General features: G+C 32.7%; 1 protein-coding gene across 1 annotated transcript in view; it reads left to right on the top strand.

Annotated features, from left to right (window-relative positions):
• IL1RAPL1 (interleukin 1 receptor accessory protein like 1) overlaps nt 1–24,904 on the top strand; it is a 1,491,295-nt gene that overhangs the window by 1,427,940 nt on the left and 38,451 nt on the right. The window contains exons 7-8 of the mRNA XM_031963646.1: nt 561–693; nt 2,583–2,728. Of these exons, the coding sequence (XP_031819506.1) occupies nt 561–693; nt 2,583–2,728 (279 nt within the window). The remainder of the gene's footprint in view (nt 1–560; nt 694–2,582; nt 2,729–24,904) is intronic.

The following is a 24,904-nucleotide window of genomic DNA, read 5'->3' as shown; positions in this document are numbered from 1 at the left end:
AGACTAAATATGTTTAGTATATGTTCAATAGTTATTGTCATTCTGCTATTTTGATGCCTCCCATCCAGTCTCAATAAATTTGATATGTTTGAGCAGTGTTAATAATTTTGCATCTAGAGATAGATGATGTCAAGGATTGTATTAGTGTGGTTTTCTTCCTATTTGTATTATTGTGCATATATATGGATGTTACTGACTTAAAATTAGACTTTTCATAGACTAAATTAGATATTTGTAATATTTTTAGGCAACCTTGGATTACTGGATTTTTATATTTCTTTTTCAAAGATGTGGCTTTCATTACACATTCTCATACATATAATGACCTAAATCACATGAAAAAAATTATCAATATTTCTCACTCCAGTGACCAAACCACTCTGCCAAAAGCTTATGTTCTTTATTTTTGACCTAAGTGCAAAAACATAAATCTGAAAAGTATCATTTATAGATTAGTATTGTATTATACAACCCTCAAAATGATCGAAGTCTTTCCTTCTAGCTTGTTCAACAAATTAAATATTTTAAAATAACATGTTTTCATTATTTCTTTGTAACAGGCAATTTGGCTAACCTAACCTGTCGAGCATTCTTTGGATACAGTGGAGATGTCAGTCCTTTAATTTACTGGATGAAAGGAGAGAAGTTTATTGAAGACCTTGATGAAAATAGGGTCTGGGAAAGTGACATTAGGTAAAACATATGTTGTTGTCAGTATTTTATTTTCCTTTTACTATATTCAATGAACTTGCTTAGATAGAGAATGCAGTCCTGAATAAAGAGAACTTTTTTTTATTGCTATTCTGACAAAAAAAATCCTTTAACACTGAATGACAGAGAGGAAAATTTGTTAAGCGACTGACTGATGAAATGCAAAACAAGTATGCCAATTGAGAAGTTACAGGAAATAAACATGTCAAGAATAGTTTTCACTAAGGAATACAGTATTGTTCAAGAGATCAAAGTACAATAAAAATATAGAAATTGTGACAGTGTGATTTTCCTAAGTGTTCTCAATAATAGAAGAAAAAAAGAAAAAGAAACATTATCAAGCTACTTGATACAGAATATTTTAACATTTCTATCTTTCTGCATATACTTCTTATACATTCTAATTAACTACTAGTTGAAAAGCACTTGAGGAAAGTACGAAATATTGGGCAACAAAATGTATTCCTTGTATGAAACCTTCCTTATTCTGGCTTTGATGCACAGATATTTATATGGTAGAGATGATAAAGAGGAATAAACTTGCAAAAATAATCAAGGTTGAAGAGAGAAACCAAAATCCCCTACACTTCTTTCTTCTGGCTTCAAGGTCTGTCTGCATTACTCACTAAAATTGTGCTTCATTACAGCTACTGAATCTTAAACACAATTTAAATGTACAAGGTTATACTAGCCGCAATAAATGCCTTATGACAGAATCAAATCGATGAATAAAGTTCTGAACTTTATCTTCATCTGAAGATCACATTATCTAGGATAAGAGAAGCAATTTTAGTATTTTCTGTTTGTCATCTTCAACATGTAAGCTGATAAAGGTAACAGAAAAAAATATATATTGTTCAAAAGAAGATCGACCTATGCAATCTTTTGAGCTTATTCTAATCAGGTTTCTCTTCTCTGGGCAGTGGCAAGATAGAAGCAGGTATATCTCACCCTAGCGTATTCTAATTTTAGCATGCACAGCCCAGACCAAGTGTGCTATGAAATGTGGAATGCAATTGAGCAATATTTTTTATTTAAAGCTTCACTATTGTCTTTCACCTGGAGACTTTGAACTTCAAAAGTTTAAAAGGAGCCATAAACCTCTTTACAATGGTTTTTGCTTGTTTGTTTGCTTTTGCTTATTCTGGGAAGACTCTGAGGAAGTTTTCCATTTTCTCTCCTGAATAAGAAAATGTGTGCACGTGTGTGGGTGAGAATTGAGAAATGATAGAGACACAGCTAGAGGGTAGTAAGAGAAAGTAGTTGGAGTTTAAGGAAATATCTATTTGCTGCATAGAATGCTAAACTTTTTGACAGTTAGTTGAGGGAACTTTTTACCATTCATTTCAAATATCAGAATTAACTATTTTATCAGAACATTCAACCTCGAGGTTAATAATTTCACATTTCTTTAAAAATAGGCAATTATATTTTATCATTAAAAAATGCCAGACTAGGGGCTTCAACTGAAATGTCACAATATCACAGAAATGTGTTTCTTGACATAAGCTGAGAAATGACTTTACAGCCTAGGACATCATAATTTTTCATCTACTTAGACCAACACCATAATCTACCTCATACAGAAAACAATTTGTAAACTTTTTTTCAAGATGTCCTTCACCTCTCTGTTTTCACTATGTGAGTTGTCCTTCTCAGGAAGATAATTAGCTGCAACTGTCATTTGCATCCTCCTAGACAAGAATTCTCATTAAAAGTGAGGAACAAAGAGGCATGATGTAATTTAATTAAGATCACATCAAACCATAGCCAAATTTGAAGATCAAATATTGTAGATTGTGAGTAATATAGAAAATCAAAATCATGCATTAATCTGACAATGCTTATATTTGTGTATATGTGTTATTCAGGATTCTTAAGGAACATCTTGGGGAGCAAGAAGTTTCTATCTCATTAATTGTTGACTCTGTAGAGGAAGGAGATTTGGGAAATTATTCTTGTTATGTTGAAAATGGAAATGGACGCAGGCACGCCAGTGTTCTACTTCATAAACGAGGTAAAGATGACTATTTTTTTTTATGGGTATTATATATGGAAAGGACTTTTTATTCTCACCTTGACTCTGGGAAAATATGAGACACTTAAAAAAAAAGCATGATTGCTATTTTCTCAACAAAGCTATAATTAAAGTAACATACTGGCATTGCTACAAGGATTGTCAGTTTTTAAAACTGTACAACAAAACATTACAATAATTTGAGTTTTAAAATGAATTTTAATATTAAAATTTTTTTGTTACCATCATCTCTCTTCATCATAACTCCACCAGCTGCAAACCTTTCCTCTTAATAAAGAAAAACATTTAAGCAAAGTCACTAAACACATCTGTCTGGTTGTGTATGTTGCATTCCACATCTGTAGTCTCTATTTCTTTGCTGAGAAGAGGATGATTTGTTACCCTATCTGTTCTGAGATTGTTCATTGCAATTCCATTGGAGTTTAATGGTTCTTAATGTTGTGAAAATCAACATTATTTTAGCAATTTCACATATTGTCCTCCTGGTAGTATTTACTTCCTTCTGAATCAGTTAATATGTCTTTCTGTGTTGTTTTTTTCTTCTGAATTTCTCATATTTGTCATTTCTTAGGGTAACAATAATACTCCATCACTTTCATATTCCATAGGATGTTCAGTTGTTTCCTCTTCACAACCATAATGGTTGCTGCTGAGATTAACTAATATATTTTCAGGGAGGGTCAAACTGGGAATTTATTTTGCTGAAATATGCATGTTTATGATGATGGCTTTTGTCACCCTTTTCCTTCTATTGTTCTTTTGGTTCAGTGATATGAAATAATGGAAGGAAAATCATTCATGCATATAAAAATCAATTAATTTTCTAAAAATAAAACTTTAAAAAGAAGAATAAGGTAGAGAGAGCTAAAATACTATACTTGTTAATAAGTGAGCCATTCTTTTCTAGACAAAGGAGATAAAAGATCAAGATAAAACCTAAATAAACCTCTGTTAGCATTGCTAAAGTGAATTTATACTACAGATACAGACATAGGAAGGTAGGTGTTTTGTTTAAAAGTCCAGAAGGGACATTACAAATCAGATATTCCAGCAGTCTGCCTTAAGACATAATTGCTCTTAACCTTCAAGGCAGATCACCTTTGTGTGACTTGAAGGGATCAGCCACAGAAATTCACACTGCCCCTAAAGAAGCACTTCCTTGGTGTGTAACCATGGAGAAAGTGTCTAATAGCCAAACAGACTGATGATTCCACTAGGGACTATCACATAACATACTTATACATAATGCTTCTTTAGAGGCAGTGGGAATTTCTGTGGTTGATCACAATGCCCCTTCTGGACTTTTGAGTCCTTAATCATAGCAAAAGAAGCAAATATTGCTAGCATAAAATCAATTTGAAAATTATTGCACAAAACTCTATATCATATCTTTATCTTATTTTAAAAAGCCACCAGGAAATAATTAACTAATTCATTTAAGAATATATCTACTGGGGGAAAAAAAGATCCCTGACTTAGCCTCAGCAAAAAAAAGAAAAAAAAAGAATATATCTACTGGTTTATGTTATAAGCACTATAGGATATCAATTTTTAATAGATATTATACCAATAATAATTCCAGAAGAAATCTAAATAATATTGCTTACAATTTAAAAGTGTTCATAAACTAAAGAACATGGGGCACAAGCTGCATTTTTCTCATTCTTCGTCAGTGAATAAAAGGGATGAACAAGTCCAATTTTTTTTTTTAAATGAAGAGCTAACTAAGCTAACAAAAATGATGTTTGAAAATAGGATTTGGATTTATGGAACTGGTTAAACAATAATAAAGATATGACAAATTCTTGACCAGACATGGAGTATACCTAACAAAATGTTCATTACCAGATGTCTTGCAAATCTAACCTAAATGTCTTTAAACTAAAAAGGATGAGGGAAAAATAGGAGTATTTATGTGTATTTCCCAAGATAGATGCTATATAAAATGTCCACAGAATAAAGAAAATAGGAGATTCATAATTCATAGCAGAAAAAAAAATTTTAAAAATAGAATTAGCAGTAAAGCTTATTCATTCAAAGGTCCCTAAATATAAATGTGCAAACAAACGTAAGAAGAATTTATAACTTTAATGTAAGGGGAAAAATTTGACCTCGCAGATATCACTGAAAGTTGGTAGAATAAAATTCATGATTAGACCATAGTTCTCTATGGGTATATTTTATCCAAAATAAGTGGAGTAAATAAAAATGAGTGAGGTTGACATTATGCATTAATATCTACTCATGTAGGAAAATCCAAGAACTTTGTATTTGAAGATCAAAAAAGGGAGAAACAGAAAGGATTGTCCTACAGAACATAATAACAAACAAACGAGTTTCAGATTAGACAAATAGTAAGCCTAACACAGAGCCAAAGTATAATAATGAATAAAAAAAAAAAAAAAAAGAACTTCACTTATTCAGACAGCTGCAGGAGCCCCATATATCCATATCTATCATATTCAGTATCTACCTCTTCCTATCCTCATGTACCATTCTCTGTTGAAGGAAGTGTTTCATCATCTGTCTGCTCTGCTCTTCAAAATCTCTTACTATTTTTAAATGAAGCTCTATTTGTAATATTTGCCCATTTTTGAGATATAAACGTTCACAATGAAAATTTAGTAATTGGCTCCCACTAGTTGACTTTAGCTCAACTCTGAATTATATACTACTTCAAAGATTCTCAAAAGTGTGATTGGTGAGCCTCTTTGAAAGGGTCGTTTATATCAAAAATGTTTTCCTAATAATACAAAGACACTTTGTTTTCTAATAATATCTAAATATTGATACATATAATCAGCATAAACTCTTTTAAGTATTAAGTCATCCTGAAACCAATAAGTTTCCTAACCATTAACTTTTACAGTAAAATTTGTTAACTGCTTTCCCCCTTCATTGTTTATTCAAGTCATTCCATCCAACTTCTCTACAGATTAAAAATGTTTTGTACTTATATTCTGCCTTCAAAAATCATATCTACCATTTCTGAAGTGAAATAAAGGGTTTTTGTAGTATTGAATTTCTCTATTATTTCAGTGTGCCCATTGATGTTATCCCACTTCTTTGCCAATATTTCTGATACTGGTACAACATATTTAATAGAGTTTTGCTTTATTGTATTTCATAGATATTACATTTTTACAAATTGAAGATTTGTGGCAAGCTTAGGTTGAACAACTCTATTGGTATCATTTCCCACTGGCATATATTCACATCATGTCTCTGGGTTGCATTTTGTTAATTCTCATAATATTTCAAACTTTTTTTCATTACTATTGTATTTATTGTGGTGATCTGGTTTTGATCATTGATCTTTGCTATTACTATTATAATAGTTTTGAGATATCACAAACCATGCCCATGTAAGATAGTGACCTTAATCAATAAATGTTATGTGTGTTATGATTACTCCATCAGCTTCCACTCCCCTATCTTTCTCCCTCTCTTTGAGTTTATCTTTTCCCTGAGACATAAGAATATGGAAAGTATGCTCATTAATAACCCTGAAATGGCCTGAAAGTGCCCAAGTAAAAGGAAAAGTCAGAACTCTCTCATTTTAAATCAAAGACTGGAAATGATTAACTTTAATGAGGAAGGCATGTTGAAAACCTAGATAGACCAAACACTAGGCCATTACCCTGATCAGGCAACAGCAATCAACATCAAAGACCCTCAACCAGCAAAAAGATTATGACTCTTTGAAGGTTCAAATGATGGTTAGCATTTTTTAGCAAGAAAGTATTTTTTTTTATTTTAATAGCTTTTTATTTACAAGTTATATGCTTGGGTAATTTTACAGCATTGACAACTGCCAAACCTTTTGTTCCAATTTTTCCCTCCTCCCCACCCCCTCCCCTAAATGTCAGGATGACCAATACACATTAAATATATTAGAGTATAAATTAAATATAAAGTAAGTATACACATCCAAACCATTATTTTGCTGTACAAAAAGAATCAGACTCAGAAATATTGTACCATTAGCCTGTGAAGGAAATCAGAAATGCAGGCAGGCAAAAATATAGGGATTGGGAATTTGATGTAATGGTTCCTAGTCATCTCCCAGAGTTCTTTCACTGGGCGTAGCTGGTTCAGTTCATTACTGCTCCATTAGAATCGATTTGGTTCATCTTATTGCTGAAGATGGCCAGGTCCATCAGAATTGATTATCATATAGTATTGTTGTTGAAGTATATAATGATCTCCTGGTCCTGCTCATTTCACTCAGCATCAGTTCGTGTAAGTCTCTCCAGGTCTTTCTGAAATCATCCTGTTGGTCATTAGCAAGAAAGTATTTTTAATGAAACTATATACATTTTGACATAATACTGTTGTACATTTAATAATATACATAAGACTTTAATAATAAGCACTGAAAAACCAGAAACTTTGTTACTAGCTTTATTGCAATACTTGCTTTATTGAAATGGTCTGGAATCAAACCTGAAATAATAGCTTTTAAGTATACCTGTACCCCATTCCCTGCCTACTTGTAGTACTGACAATACCCTACATGAATGAGAAGCTAGGCAGACCCTTTAAGCCTTTTTTGCCCACTTAGACATTTTTTCTATTATCTGATCTTTGGTTATAATGCTGCTCTCCCAGTAAGAAGCTCCCAATCTACTGTCTTCATCAGCTTCTAAGCCCTAGGCCTAGATTACCCTCCCACCTATCCTCATCTGAACTTCTTTGTCTTGTATCTGTGTTCACATTATTCATGTTGCCCATGGGCTAGTGCTAAGAGGATTTTCTTTTGTGTTTCTCTGCCATAAATAAATAATATTTGTGGTTAGTATAGGAAGCAGAAATGATTTTTAAATAAATCACTTTCCATTCTATACCTGCTCAAACTAGAATGAAAGATAGGAAATAAGTTTTAGTTATGGAAATGTGTGAAAAATTGTGGTCATGCCTAAAAATAGAAGAGGTTTTCATAAAGCAGAAATGGACAGGGAATAACAATGAATATAATTTGTAATGTCACCATTTTATTTTGAGTTAAATGAAAATTAAAGCCTGCTTCCTCCAGGGAAATGTACTTCCTGGCCAATCTGGTTACTTTGTAACTGTCCTATTAACTGGTATTCTAGCAATCTAGTTCAGAGTAGGTAGGTTTAGATTTATTGATTATATGAAGACAGTAAGTCATTCTTCACAGAAGTGATTTTGCAAACTGGCAAAGCCTTCATCCCAAGGAATAAGCAGTAGTTAACAATGATCAACAACCAGCTTTTCTCCATTCCCCTCAAATCCAAATTGCTTCTTTCTTTCCTAACAATGTAATCAATAGATACTAGGCTTAATCAATAAATTCCCTGGCTCACAGAATATCTTTAGTAATGTAATTAAGACAGAGATCATTTAGGATACGTTATTTTAAAGCCTGAATGATTTTAAACCTATTTACCGTACTGCATCTTCACTTTGCCTATTGTATTTTCTTAATACTTTTACTCACTAAGTTCTAGCATCACAAAGGACTGAAAATTTTTTGCCTCTTTTAGTCAGACATTTGAAAACATGTAATAAATAAATTGTGCATAAGTATGTAGATAATAATATTCTCCCTTTAAATTTTGTTGGAGATAGTGGTGGTCAGGAAGTGAAGGTCCTGACCTGTGATTTCATCAATCAGGGGAATTCTCAGTAAGAAAACGCACAGTACTGATGCAGATCAATAAACCATCTCTAATTCTTGATCTTTCAAAGTCATCTAGGGCAAATGAGAGATTAAGTGATTTCACTATCATGCTCCATTGCTGAAAATGAGCAGCTTATCTTTCTATCTATATTTTGAACCATACAGAGTTGTTTTGGGGCACTGAGAAAGCAAAGGACTTACTTTGGTTACTAGCATATGTCACAGTTAGCACTTGAACCCAGTCAAAAGATTCTAAGAGGGGCTCTCTCTGGAACACTAGTCCTTTCTTAGCACATAAATCAGCTATTCAAAATAACTGTAAAAATAGAAGTTATTTCCTACAGTAATACACATAATAGGTCATGAAAATATGTTTCAATATAGACATATCCAAAGTAGTAACTTAAATTATGCTTATTCAATAAAATAATGAAATTATCAGGATTAGCTTGACTTGTATAGTACAAAGAGCGCTGAATTTAGAATTAGAAGATTTTCAAATCTCAGCTGATTTGCTTTATTAACTGTGTAAACTTGGGAAAGTGACTGAACTTCTCAAGACCCTAGTGGCTCCCCAGGCCAGAAGACCCTTCTTTGGACACCACTTTGCTATAAGTATTGTTTTTCTGTATTAGAATGAAAGCTCCTTGAGGATAAGAACAGTGTCACTTTTGTACTTATGTCCCTAGAACTTAATAGAGTCAGCTTAATTAAAAAATTTGTTGGGTTTTTTTGTCTGTTTCCTTTCCTTGTTTTCTCCTTTACTTAATTTCTCCATCCCTCCCTCTTATTTCCTTTCTTCTTTCCCTTTTTTCCTTGATCCCTCTTTTCCCTTGCTCCCTTTCTCCCTCTGTCTTTCCCTTTCTTTCTTTCCAGTTTTCACACCTTCCTTCCTAGCTTCTATTCCTCATTCATGAAATGATCAGGTGCCTTCTCCTAAAAGAAATCTTTTCAGATTCCCAAGATATTAATGTCTCCTTTTCTAATCACTATATTTATTTTTCATTTACCTCTTAGTGAAACATATTGTATGGACCCAATGTAATGTAATTTCCTTAATAATAATAATAATAATAACTTTTGTGTTTTTATCTTCAACATTTAGCACAACAGACATATATTGGGTGTTTAAAAATATTCCATTGTTTAAAGCTGTAAGATCTCCCAACTCTAAAGATCAACCTTTAGAGCAAATTTGAAAGCTTTCATGAATCTAAGTAGACATGCATTGAATTATATTCATTATATTTCTTTCTTCTCAGTCATCTTTACGGACTTTCTTCAGAGTTTAGTTGTGGGTTCTTTTTTTTTTCCTCCTGATTTATAACTGACTTGGTGAGCTCATTAACTTTCATGGCTTCAATTACCTTTTCAGTCCTCAATTAACTAGAGAGGTATAGGGTGCTGCTATGTTACAGCACTCAACATGCTCTTATTTGCATGGAATATTCCTTTTCCCATAACTGTCTTTCTACTAGCTATATCCCTCACTCCCAACCATGTCTGGAAGGCTTTTTCTTTTTATTTATACTTCTTAGTTTCTCTAATTCAAGAGTCCCAAGAGGCCTTGACTTATTCCCTTCAGTAATAGCCCCTTTCCCTTTGTGATTACCTGCCATCTATTTCATATATTACTTGTATGTACCTTGTTCTTTTCAGGTTGTTTATTTTAGTCTGTGAGCTCCTTGAGAACAGAGACTGATATATTTGTTTCTTAGTATCTCTAAAATTTAGTAAAGTGTCTGTCATATGATAAGTTTTGATACTCTCACCTCAGTTTTGATACTCTATTGCTGACTCAAATATGGTTCTACTTAAAATGATCCATTATATATTATTATTCCATGATACTCCCAAAAAGCTTATGGAGGGATTTATTATAAAATGTCTTATCTGGAAGAGATGTTAGACAATCCAAGCCTTTCTTTAAACTGATAGGGAAACTGTTCCCTAGAGGAAGAAAATGGCTCATCCTAGATGATACCAAATTCAAGCATTACTCAAATATCTAAAACTCAATATTTCCAAAACAGAACTCAATATATTTCTCCCAAATTCATTCCTCTTCTAAACTTCCCTATTCCTATAAAAGGCACCATGATCTTTCCAGTGTCCTGTACTCCTAATCTCAATGTTTTCCTCTCCCCACAAGCACTTAATGTTTTTTGCATGTATAACATTTTTCACATCTAAACCTTTCTCACTTAATTTTCTTTTTTTTTTTTAATAGCCTTTTATTTACAGGATATATACATGGGTAACTTTACAGGATTAACAATTGCCAAACCTTTTGTTCCAATTCTTCACCTCTTACCCCCCCCACCCCCTCCCCCAGATGGCAGGATGACCAGTAGATGTTAAATATATTAAAATATAACTTAGATACATAATAAGTATACATGACCAAAACATTATTTTGCTGTACAAAAAGAATCACTCTGAATTATTGTACAATTAGCTTGTGAAGGAAATCAAAAATGCATGTGTGCATAAATATAGGGATTGGGAATTCAATGTAATGGTTTTTAGTCATCTCCCAGAGTTCTTTTTCTGGGTATAGCTAGTTCAGTTCATTACTGCTCCATTAGAAATGATTTGGTTGATCTCGTTGCTGAGGATGGCCTGGTCCATCAGAACTGGTCATCATATAGTATTGTTGTTGAAGTATATAATGATCTCCTGGTCCTGCTCATTTCACTCAGCATCAGTTCGTGTAAGTCTCTCCAGGCCTTTCTGAAATCATCCTGTTGGTCATTTCTTACAGAACAGTAATATTCCATAATATTCATATACCACAATTTATTCAGCCATTCTCCAACTGATGGACATCCATTCAGTTTCCAGTTTCTAGCCACTACAAAAAGGGCTGCCACAAACATTTGTGCACATACAGGTCCCTTTCCCTTCTTTATAATCTCTTTGGGATATAATCCCAGTAGTAACACTGCTGGATCAAAGGGTATGCACAGTTTGATAACTTTTTGAGCATAGTTCCAAACTACTCTCCAAAATGGTTGGATTCGTTCACAACTCCACCAACAATGCATCAATGTCCCAGTTTTCCCGCATCCCCTCCAACAATCATCATTATTTTTTCCTGTCATCTTAGCCAATCTGACAGGTGTGTATCTCACTTAATTTTCATCCTCGATAAGGCCTTTGTTTCCTTTTGCATAAAAAAAAATCAGTGTCCTCCCAAGTAAACTTCTTCAAATATCTTCCCACACCAATCCATCCTCCACACAACTGCCAAATTTTTCTTTAGTGCATTTTTGACTGTGTCATTCTCCCACTCAACAGATCCATATGTCCTTTAGGATTCTTATTCCATTTAGAATCCCCTTTAGAAGGGAATCAGTATATATACTCCTTACCATATTTAAGCTCTTCACAATCTGGCCTCAACCTATTTTTCCTGCCTCATTACATATTTCTCTTCATTCAAATTGAATCCTCACACAGAACCGGATAGGCCTATATCAATGACTCTACAAAGACCAGACCCAATGCATAGAAAATTCTAGCAGAAATAAAATTATTATCTTCTCAGTGACTTGCTGAATTCCTGGTCTTTCATATGGATATATGGCCAACAAATCTTTGCACATTAGAACCTGTCCTATGTTAGTATTGGGAATGGAGCCACAATTTATTGAGTTCCATTTTCAAAATCTTGGTATTATCTTTGTTTCCCAACTTCTGACATAAAATTAGGTGCCATTCTACCTTTTAATTTTTATTTCCTTCCCAATATTTCTCACATCTATCTCTTCTCTCCATTGACACCATTCTATATAGAGAAACTCATGTGATTCTTATAAAACTTTCCCCTATCCTTCAATTATACCACACTATTATATTCTAGTATCATTATACTTTCCAAAATTTATACCCCCACTATATCTTTCTTATATATTGACTTGATTATGTCACTCAATTGTCCAGAATCTTTTCTTATCTCCCATTTTCCTATTACATGTGGTTTCAACTCTTTTGATTGATATTCAAAGTCTTCTGTTGGTCTTATTATATTCTTGTATATACTCTGTTTAAGATGCTGATACAACCTATCAACCATTGTACATACCTGACTTTTCTTACCTTCCATGATTTTGTTCAAAGTAGTTCCTGAAATATCATCATTCTCCCTTGAATGCTTTCCCATCCATTAAAGCCAATTTAAATATCACCTCATATCATATATAAATAAATATTATAATGCCATTAATGTATAATTTAGAAAATAAACCATTCCCTAAGAGGATATGTAGTCAAACCCCTTCATTTTTACAAAGGAAAATCAGGAACAGAAAAATTAAATCAAATATCCAAAGTCTTCCTTATCTCTTCCCAACCCCAGTTAATAATGTCTTTTCCTCTCTCAGGGCTCACATAAAATTTTACAGATCATAAGTAGATTATCATATTCAATATTATTCTGTATTATAATTACTTGTATGTCATGTTCTCTTTTTAGAAACTAATTCCCAAAAAAGCTGGGTACTATCTCTTATCTTAATTTTGTATCTCATATAGTGCTTTTGTATATCAAGCCAAAGCCTATGGCTGCATGAGAACCTTTGGTTCCCTAATGATGCCTAGTCTAATATTCTCCCTAGGGTCAAGCAGGAAAACTAGAGGAAGGTGGTAAACAAGAAAAAAAATTGGCAGTAAGAGATAGAAAAGGCATGTGCATTTGATTATTTTATGATAAATAAAAGTTATTGGTAAGGTTTTTTCTGGAAATAGGGCACATTTAAATTATTACTTTGAGGGGGCTTTTTATTTTTATGGTTTAACACCATTTGCATATAGTATGAACCATCACTTTCTAATTGCTTTATCAATATTAGTTTTGCCTTTCCAAGTAATGGCAAAAACATTGAGTGGACTGCATTTCATGCCTCTTTGGTCTTCACCATAACTACTGCATATTGGCTGTTAAACTATCTCTAGAGTAAGTATTTATAGTCATCATTTTTGCTAGGGTTACTGATTTATCAAGATTAAGAATGCCAAGGTCTTTGTCTTTGGTTAAAAAAAACAGCAAAATAGAACAAGGGGTACACAATGAATATAATAGTGTTTCACAGAACTTAAGAAACCAAAGGGAAAATATTAGATTACTTGCTGACAGTTTCTCTATGGAATCTTGAGTTCAGAAGTCTAGATTAGGAATGCTTAATTTTTTTATATCATGGGCTCTTTTGGTGTTTGATGAAGCCTGTGATTTCCTTCTTGTAATAACATTTTTTAAAAAAAATTCATAAAATACATAGGATTAAAAAAGAAAGCAATTATATTGAAATAAAAATGTTATTTTTTTTATTCCTCTAAATCCATGGATCCTACAAAAATCTATCCATGGATCTGTCCACTAGTCTGTGAACTCCAGTTTACAGATTTCAACTTACCTGTATAATAAACCTTCTAATCAGGTTACTTTAGTACTGACTCTAGAGCAGCTAATGTTCCTCAGCTGTTTAGATAGGCACACATTTTGAAAACACTTAAATATGTCTGGCCCAGTAATTCTAGTTAATTATCTTCTTCTCTTCACTTGTTTATCATCTTTGAATTTTTCTGAACAATATCTTCTTACCTCCAGGCTGTATTTTCAAGGATGTTGTTTGCCCAGCTTTTCCCCAGACTTTGTTGTGCCCTATATAAGATATTCTCTTGGAAAGCAGTTTAAGAAGGCACCCACTTCAATGATTAAACTAATTAATCTCTTAACTGAAGAGGCTCCTTATTGCTGGCCACAGTTGTTAAATATCCATTTCAAATTAAGATTATCACAGCAAAATATATGATGAAATTTTTGCATATAGTTCAACCTATGCAAATTATTTTAACCAAGGATTAATAGAAATATGCCTGCAAGAATAGTTTAAAACTCATGACAGTTTTATTTTTCATATGCTTATATGATATTCAGAACTCTCATTACATCCATACTTTGACCATTTGTAATCTTATGGCAGTAAAAAACTCCATCCAATAATGAAGATCACATCTCAAACACACTTACATATTCTGTCTAGCAGGTACTCCAAGGAATATTGGACTAGGGACTTTGTAGTACCTGAAAGGACTTACTAGGTTTCAAATTACCCTTCTTAGTCTGATTACCTGTGAGATTTTGGACTACGTCACTTAAATTCACTGGGCCTAAGATTATTGAACTTGATGGTTATTGAAGTCCCTGGAAAATCTCTATAGTTTTATGATCCTTCCTCTCATTGTCTTGACATTGCAGGGATCACTTGACTAGCTAATCACTTTTATGTCATCCCTTGCAGTTTCTTCATAGTCAAGTATGTCATCAGAGAACTTTCAGATATCTCTGCTAATTAGGGCAAAATTAGCATGGAAAATTAAAATCCACACATAATTCAGTGAAATATCTTCAAATCAGGAAGAAAAAAGAAAGAAAAACAATAGAGACTGGATAATTCACCAACTGGATAATGAGCCCTAAGTATTTTCATTTTAACTGCCTTGCCTTTAGTGAGAACCTGCTGGCAAAAACATTATGTATACTGCTTGATTTGCATATTATGGTTTATAGAAATTAGTAGAATCATAGATTCTGGAGTTGAAAGGACCTCAAAAGAACATCTGTTCTAACCACCTGCCTTCAAGTAGGTAAAATATCAATAACTCCATTTTAGAGAGGAGGATAACAGAAACTCAGAAAAATTAATGGATTTTCCCAAAACCACATATTGGATCAGGAGTGAAAAGAAAAATCATGGGCAGATTTCTAAAATGTTTACCCAATGTGCATCAACTTTTTTCAAAACTCAAATACTACATACAGTTCCAGGCTGCAGCAAGTTACTGGATATTACACTGGTAGCATACGTTACCCATATAATTCAGATATACATTCAGATAAAGTGATTCCTATCACATATAGATGGCCTATACTCTTGCTTTCTTCCTTACTATTCCTCTCAATGATTTTCTTGTTAGATCAGAATCATCAATCAGAATGCCTCAGTATCATAGAGAACTGACTCTACCCTCCTGAAAATTCCTAAGGGGAGAGGATTCATGTAACTGCTTTGGGAAGGAACAGCAGCTGTCATAGTTCAGGGAGTACCCTGCTGCCACATTTGCTCTAAGCCTTTGGGATTTTTGCCACTCACTCCTAGGTATCTGGGGAGTGGAACAGAGCTGAACATTTTATGGTTGTTAATCCCAAATCCTTTTTTGAGAAATGCCAAATCTTTGTCAGTAAAATGCAAGGTACAAGTGCTTTAATAAACAGTTCTATGCATTGAACCTTAACTAGGTCAGTAAAATGAGAAATTAACCACAACACACAAAAATACCAGCCACTCTCTGAGGTCAGATAGAAGAGAAAAGCTTGTTGATTTCCAATAGATCACCATGGTAACATTTTCTTTTAGATTTCAGTGCTTAGTGTCACATTTGCCATCTGTAGGAAATATGTTAGCTATTCATTACTACCTAACATTGCACATAAACTATTTGGGGTATGTATATGATGATGAATTTTGTATCTATAAATTAACTTCTTTAAACAAAAAGTGGGTATGTCCATGCTATGAAAGCACAATTCCTTTCAATTTGTTAAAAATCAAATTTTAGAAAGTAGCAATTTTGATAGGTCATTAATTAAATCTCATTTTAAAAACTATTATTTGAAACCATACACATGCAATACATATATGTATATGTAACATGATTTATGATTTATTCTGCTTCCATTTTGAGAGTTCTGCTATATGTTTCTCCCCTCCTTCTTCCTTCCCTCCCTCTCTCTTTCTTTCTCTCTCTCTCTCTCATACACACATAACATACATGCATACACCCACATACTTCCAGGCTTTTCTAGTATTTTGATGATCTGATTGGTAAGTCTCTATTTCTGTCATTGGCTCAAGTCCCCAGCGATTGTGTTCTCCCTTTCTTTCAGGAGTCATTGACTAGCACATCAAGTTCATTTAAATACAATATTGTATTAGATTTTACCAAGGAATATTTACTTCAATCATTTGTCAACATATTTCCAAGCATTTCCCCCAGCTTCTTGGAGATGCAATTCCCCCATACTAGCTCCATCTCTGGGAACAAGGGTAATTAGACAAGTAGCTTAATTCAGTTTCTATATATATTAGCCCCATCAGGTTCAAGGATAATATTTGATATGTCTAGAATCCTTGCTTTCTAGGGCTTCTCTGATAGACTTATTACCATGCTAGACATCTATTCCCAAACTCCTGTATCCCCATGTCTGGATTCCTGGGGTGGAGATACCACTGCTTGCCTCTAGAACTGAAAAGGACAAATGAAACAGGACCAAAATACCAAGCCTGCTTCTCTGGACCACAAGGCCTTACTGATAGGAAAGGAGAAATGTCTGTCAGGTCCTTCCCCCCTTACTGTATAATGCTATCTGCTGAAACTAATACTGTCCATCCCTCTTAAATTTGAATGCAAGAAAAAGAAAGGTCAAATTATACTTTATCAGGTTTTGTTATTTTTTTTTAAATTCAGCCAATTCTGACTGTGGAGGCAAAGGAAAAAAGCTGATTTGAACTGAAAATGTAGACCAATGCTCCATGTCCATACAAGTTCCAGTTCTTCTCCCAGAAATAAATCCTCAGGGTCTCCTATGTCCATAATTCCATCTTAGATGATTTGTTATACATACATACATAGATGGATATAGCTATTGGATGTACAGCTATTGAAATGCATCTATACATCTATGTATATCTAGTGATCTATATGAACAGATATACATATATCTATACATGATATATGCGTATCAATGTTAGTATTTGATTGAAGAAAGAAAATCATAGGTGGTTCACTTAAGAAGCAATGAACTTGGTCAAAATATCTGGGTTTATATGTTAATTCTAGTACTGAATTAGTCACTTGACTTCCCTGAACTTCAATTTCTTCATCTATATAATTAGAGAATTGAACTTCATGGCTTCTAGGTCATCTAAATAATTTTTAGATGACCTAAACTAGAAAGTCTTCTAAATCTATGATGCTATAAAATTTCTCTTCCAGACTTTCATTTTAATAGCATGACTTTAAATATTTCATCTTTATTGTATTTAAATTTTCCAATTAATAATAAGTTTATATTTATATTGTATCTTAAGGTTTACTAAATTTTATATGCAATGTATCATTTAGACTTCATAATAAGGAAAATATTACAGGTACTTTTATCTCTATTTTACAGAAAAGAAAACTAAGACTCAGGGTGATTAAATGTCTTGCTTATGATCACATAGTTAAGTAAGTGTTGAAGGAGGATTTGAACCCTGGTCTTCTTTTTGATACTATAGAATCACTCCTCTACTATAAGAATAATTAGATTGTGGATATATATCAGGATAACATATTAATGATATTATATATTTAATTATGAGTCAAGCATTAAGAGATTCTTTGGGATTCCTGAGTCATTGGACTCCATTTTGACAATCTTAAAAGTGAAATGAGGTTGCTACTCTGAGGATTTTCTCTCATATAAATATTTGTCCAGTTGATTGAGATTTTTCAGATTAAAGACTCCAATATATGCAGAGCATAAATTTAAATTTCCTGTGAGATGCTGCTGCCATTCAAAAAGTAAAGACTAGAAATGAAAGCTGGAATTACAGACATCGAGATGGAAGAGACTATCTTTTAAGAAACACAAAGAATAAAATGTAGATTTTCTGCTTTAACTTTGAAAACTATATTCTTATACTAAATAAAAGGTGAATCAGGTTTGGTACTACTTAGCTCATGAATGTTAGATAATTTGTTGATATTTATTGGATTCATTTTGGAAACACAAAAGAAGGAAGCATTTTTAAAAATATTAACAATTCTTCATCCTATGGAAATAAATATACTGAACTTAAGTCTATGCAATTTGTTGCTGGTAAATTATGAGAAGTCAGCTAGATAGCAGAAGGTCTAGAATCAGGAAGACTGATCTCCTTGTGTTCAAATATGGCCTTAACCACTTCCTAGATGACTCTGGGAATGTCATTTAACCCTGTTTGCCTCAGTTTCCTCATCTATAAAATGAACTGAAAAAGAAAATGGCAACTTACTCCAATATCTCTGCCAAGAAATTTCCAAATGGTTACAGAGTCAGACATGACTGAAAAATGACCAAACAACAAAAATTATTAATAGCAACTCGTCATTTTCTGTTTTATCAGAAAAATGCATATGCTGAAATATCTAGAGTCCTTAAGAATTTTCTTGTGCTCCTATTATATAAATAAAAGAGCTATGCCAAGGGAATAAATTAAACTTTCTTTTCCATTCATTCTATTTATAATAACTGGGTTTATTTATGATTCATCTCATTTCTAAACTTTCTTTTGGAAAGGAAAAGCAAAATCTCCCCCATCCTCTCTGCCAGATTTTCCCCATAGTTACTGGTCCAACATAGAAAATCACCAAATAGTAACCATAAAAATATTTTGGAGTCCAACTGAAAGTGAAATTCATGTAAAAATAGGTTTATCATTTCATTGGCTTAAGCACCCCATTTCCTTATGAATAAAATAGGGGATGGGGTAAATTGAATTCTAAGATCTTTCTCAATTCTATTTTACAGAATAGACTGCACATTATTCCATTCTACTTATTCAAACATATATACATACTTTTTAAAAAAATAGAAATGACAATTTATCTATGTAACATTACATTGTATTATTTGGGAATTTTTTTGTTGGGATGTCTTATATATAAAGGTAGACATATGAAAATAGGAATAGAGAAATATGATTAAGACCTTAGGCCTTGCTATAGATCAAAAAAGTTATCCATCACATAACTGCTTTGGTATTTTTCTTTGCTTCTCTAATAACAATTTGAAAATAAATTATCACAAATCCCCTGAAGAAAAGACAGAACAAAGGGTCAGAGGAATCTTAAACAAAGTCACTCCTTGCTGTTCAGAGGAAGAGGTGGTATATAGGGCTTTAGAAGCTATATTTCAAGTGACAGATATTAATATCCTATATACTCTTACTTTTTATTAGATTTATGTACTATCAATTTCTAGTATATTTGCTCTACCATTATTTCTCAAAATATTTTCTGGGATCTCTGTGGGTCTCTAACACCCTTATAGGGAGTTCATGAGATCAAATTGCTTATATAATAATTCCAGGACATTCTGTGTGTGTGTGTGTGTGTGTGTGTGTGTGTGTGTGTAGATTGGGAGGATCGAAGAAAAAATAGCATGTGTATAACTATATTCAAAGGAGATACAAAGTAGAAGAAAAGGAGACAACTAGCCAGATAAAGAAAGGCTTGATGCAGAAGGAGACATGGAACTTGGTCTTGAAAGCAATCAGAGATTCTAAGGTTCGAAGTAAAGCAGGAGTTAGGTTTCCAGACATGGAGGTAAGTAAATGCAAAAAGCATAGAAATGGCCAATAGTGTCAAGTATGAAAAAGAGTAAAAAGGAAAGTTTTGCTTTATTTCTAACCATGTTCTAGGAGTAATATGCAATTAGGCTGGATGATTATAGAGACAATGCTGTGAAGAGCTGTAAATACCAAAGAGAGGAGTTTATATTTCATTTAGATGTAAGAGGGAGGGACTGGAGTTTACTGAATGACATTATCAGACCTATGCTTCAGGAATATCCCTTTGTCAGCTGGGTAAAGGATGGATTGAAGTTGAGAGATAGAGTTAGAAGAGTGAATGAGGAAATTACATCAATAGTATAAATGAGGGATGATGAGGATCTGATCCTGGGTGTTGACTTTGTGAATGCAAAGAAGGAATGGATGGATATGACAAGCATTATGGAAAAAAAAGGATAACATTGAACAAGCCATCAGTATTACCCCCTAGGAAAAAAGTCACAAGAACCAGGTATTTCACAAGAATTCTACCAAACATTTAAAGAACAATTCCAATACTATATAAATTATTTAGAAAAATAGGCAAAGAAGGTGTCATACCAAAATAGAGCATTTTGATTACAGTGGATTAAAAATTTTTTTTTGTTTTTCACACAAATCAGTTCAACTAAGATTAGAAAGAAAGGAGAAAACTGGAGACTTTTTTTTTTACACCAAGCTTCCCTTACAAAGGCCTCATTTCTCTAACACATAGAGAACTGAATCAAATTTATAAGAACATGTCATTCCCCAATCATAAATGATCAAAGGATATGCATGGGCAGTTTTCAAAATAATCAAAACTATTTATAATCATGAAAAAATGTTCTGTCACTTTTGATTAGAGAAATGTAAGTTATTAACAGCTCTCAGATATCATCTCATACCTATAAGATTGGCTAATGTGACAAAAGAAAAATGACAAAGACTGAGACAGATTTAGAAAATAGGGCACTAATACATTGTGGGTAGAGTTGTGAACTCCTCCAATCATTTTCTAGAGCAATTTGAAACTATGCCCAAAGATTTTGGGACAATGAAAGGAGGACTGAATTTGGAGTCAGAGGGCATGAATCCAAACACCAATTGTGCCATTTGTTACTTGTGCAGGTCCTCAATTAGTCCTCAGTTTCTTTATTCATAAAATGATATAGTTGGGCTTAATGGTTCTTAAATAGATGATCCTAAAATCCTTTTGTTTTGTTGTGATAAAGGAAATTTTGAAAGGAAAAAAAATCTTTCCATTAGATCTATACAACTCTAGTGAAGTAGGAATTACAGAATCTATTGGCAGTCATCTTTCTAAGATCAAATTCTCTTCTAAAGCAGAGATTCTCAACCTCTACAGGACTCTTACTATCCTAGGCAGTCTGTGAACTTGGGTGGCAAAAAGTTTACTTTTTGTTAATGTCTAAGCAAAACAACAACTTCTTCAATTACATAAAAACACAATTTTAAGAATACTACTTACATTTCTGGGATTAGGGGAATGATATAAAAAGTTAAACTTCTTATCTAATATTTAGGGAAAGTAGATTTTGTAGATAATGGACCTTGTAGGTTAACTTTGAAAAATGGTAAATGATATGCTCAATTCCAATCTAGTCTCCACGTGGTTAAAGAAGCTAGAACACATTCATTTGCTTCCTGAGCTTTTCCATTCATTAGATTATAATGATGGTTTGTGATGGCAGTAAATGAGAAAAGGAACTCATTTGAGAAAAGTGGATTGCTTTTGCTGATCATCAAGGGGGAAACCCCCCCCCCAAAAAAAAAAACCTCTAGGCTTTGTTATTTCTTGTTCTAAAAATTTGGGCTATGATTTTGTATGGTATCCAAGATTTACAATGAGAAGTTGTTTCACAAGAAATGATATTACCGAGTGGTTTTTTGTTACATTTTTTTTCAGTTTTTCTTAATGATTTTGATAATTAGGCAGATTTTAAACTCCTAAAGGGATCAAATTAACATCATAATTAAAATACAATTCAAAACAATTAGTCATATTTTTTTTGGTTTTTTTGCAGTCCAATCAGTTTATATAGTTGTAAATTTTTATAAATTTTTTTCAATCAAATAAATATACTACAAATCATAATATCATTCTAAAAAAAAAAGAAGCACCATGTTAGAAAAATATATTTTATTTTTCTTGGTTATCTAAACACACCAGATGTTCTGGGTATTTTGGCTAATCTGAAAGAATTTTTCCTGAAACACAAAATTGTTCTAGTTTTAACAGCATATCTTATAGCACAGAAATTACTTTCCAAATAAATATATCTTCTCTTAGTACAAATAAAATAGAGATGCCACCTTTAACTCCAACAATTTTTTTCCACAGCTATTTTGGAATGTTGCTTCTTTAAGTATATATTTTCATGACATAGTAAAAAGCAAATTCTTGACCAAAAACAAACACAAAAACCCCAACTGTTCTCTTATAAGAAACATTATTTGAGCATCATTAAAGTTTGACACCTTGAAATAGGATAATCTCGTCCTACTAGACAGTTAACTAAGATACCTTTTGTCTTCATTTCCTAATTGGTTTTGTTGCTCCTTGTCACACATGGCCTTAAAAGAAAGCAACAGCAATATATACACTCACATGTTATTTGTAAAAAAGTATGATTGGTGGTTTCTGGAGGAGTGCTTGCTTCAAACATTGCTTTTATAATGCTAAGGAAAATTACCTTGTTCTAAAACTTCCTCTGTGAAAGTAAATGTATGACTTTTATGTAATAAAGAATTTGCTCCCAGGTCCTCTTAGCAATTAATGATCTTTTTTTTTGCCCAAACTCATTAGCATTTTAAAAAATACAATCATACAAAGAAGCATATGGTCATTGCCTCTTGTATGTAGAATCTAATACAGGTTAAAGAATTTGATGTAGCAGTAAAAAGAAACAAACACTAAAATGAGTCTGGAAACTTGATTTTGAATCCCTACTCTTTCACTTACTATTTGAATGACCTTGCTTAGCCTCTTTGGATCTTAGCTTTCTCATGTATCAAATGAGGGAGTTGTACTAGGTGACTATTAAAGTTTCTTTCCATTCTAAAATTCTGTGACTTATAATATATATATATCTATATATATCTATATATATATCTTTATGAATAGTAGTGAATGCAGGAGATAGCCCTGGTTCAGGTTCAATGTCTGGATTTTCATATAATTAGCAGCAAGACTCAGCACAAACCCTCCACGAATTAATGTGTTGAATTCAAGGAATGGCATGATAAGAATCAAATTCTTTAAAAAATGACCACAATTAGGTAAATAGTAAGGCATGACTAATTTTGACACAGAAATAATGTCTGTGATTGTCAACATAGGAGAGCATAAGATAGAGGAAAGCATGCACACAAATTTAAACTTTTTGGGGGAGAAATGTGCTGAAACAAATCTTCAGAATTATCCATAGTTCATGCAAATTAAGTTTTCTGAATCATTAAGAACATTAGGGGAAGGACAGTACAATTTCCAATGCATGGATCAGAGTTAGGAAGATAGAATTTGAAATAGGTCTTGAAAAATGAGTAAGATTTTATAAGGGAGGAATATCATCAGTAAATTTCCACTCAAATAGAAAGAAAAGCCACTAAACTATACATAATGGAAGAGATCCATTAGGAAATGACATATTAACACTATCAATGTTTATAGTATTTTTATTTATTTTGTTACTTTCTAATTACATTTTAATTTAGTTTCAATCACATTTAGCTGTATTGTTGATCTTGTGTTTGACACCTCTGAGTTACATCACAATGCCAACAAGGGACATTAAATAGGTGAAGTTATTTCACTCTTTTGGTGGCAAATGTTTAGAACTAATGTTTTGATCAAATACTTTGTTAACTTTCACCATTATTAATGAATTAGTCTTATCCATTTGTGAAGTTACATGTCATAATAGTGGTATCCCTGGATATAGAAAGACTTGACTTAACTCTTAACTCTGAAGTTTCCTAGCTGTGTTATCATAGCAACTCTGAATTGTAGTTGAAATCAGGCACCTCTAAACTCTGCAAGATGTTTGTTTATCATATCAGAGCACAAACTCATTTTAAAGTAGTGGACCATATCTTATTTCACTCTTTTTTTTTCATGGATGGAGGCAGGATAACATCATAACTACTTCTAAATTGTACCAATGTGTAATAGAATGCAGCAGAAAATCTTTTCAGACTGAGAATAATTAGCCTTCTGCTAGGAATAAGTAAGCCACATAGCTCTGAAGAAATAAATATGGATGTGAATTTTTGTGGATGAATAAATCTGTATAACTTTATCTCTTTATAAAGCAATGAGAAATGGAAAAAAATGCCCTTGATGAAGTAAATGAATAAACCGGGATTATTATACTGCCTATCACATATTCCCTCAAATTATACTTCATAACAATCAAATCAATGCCTAGCTTTTAAATCTTTCTAAAATTGAACGATACAATCTTGATGAAAAAAAAATACAACATATATATGTGTGTCTATATGCATACATACACACACACACGCATATATATATATATATATATATATATATATATATATATATATACATGCTTATATACATACAGGTGTGTGTAAAGAAAAAAACTTCAAAGCTATTTACAAACTTTTGTTTACTTCTTTGTTAATTTATTTACTTCTTAATAAATATTTATCATTGAGAAAGTTTCCAAACATTAACACCAGGTGCAGGCCCAAGAAATATCTCTACACATACCAGGTAATTAGAGTAGAATTAGTTTAATCCAAATACATTTATTTATGACAGTGAAAAGAGAGCTGATGGAACCAGAAAAATTTGGATAAAAGTCTTACTTTTAATTCATACTAATTGTGTGACCCTGCGCAAATCACTTAGCTAAGTGCTACAGATATTGCCCTATGACCAGAACCTGAAATGCTTCATCTGTACAGGGAGTTTTCTCATTTGGAATCCCAATGCAGATGAAATCACAGGTGCAGTCCTTGTCCAGGTCCTGCCTGTGATATAATTCAATATACTTTGAGATGGCATGTGATTTGTTTTAATTAGCTGCTTCTTTTAAAATGTTGCTCAGTTCAAATGTCTTC

The sequence above is a fragment of the Sarcophilus harrisii genome, chromosome 3 (genome assembly GCF_902635505.1).
Source record: "Sarcophilus harrisii chromosome 3, mSarHar1.11, whole genome shotgun sequence".
In the NCBI taxonomy this organism is placed as follows: domain Eukaryota; kingdom Metazoa; phylum Chordata; class Mammalia; order Dasyuromorphia; family Dasyuridae; genus Sarcophilus; species Sarcophilus harrisii.
The sequence above is the reverse complement of the archived record's forward strand: the minus strand, read 5'-3'. Positions and strand labels throughout refer to the sequence as shown.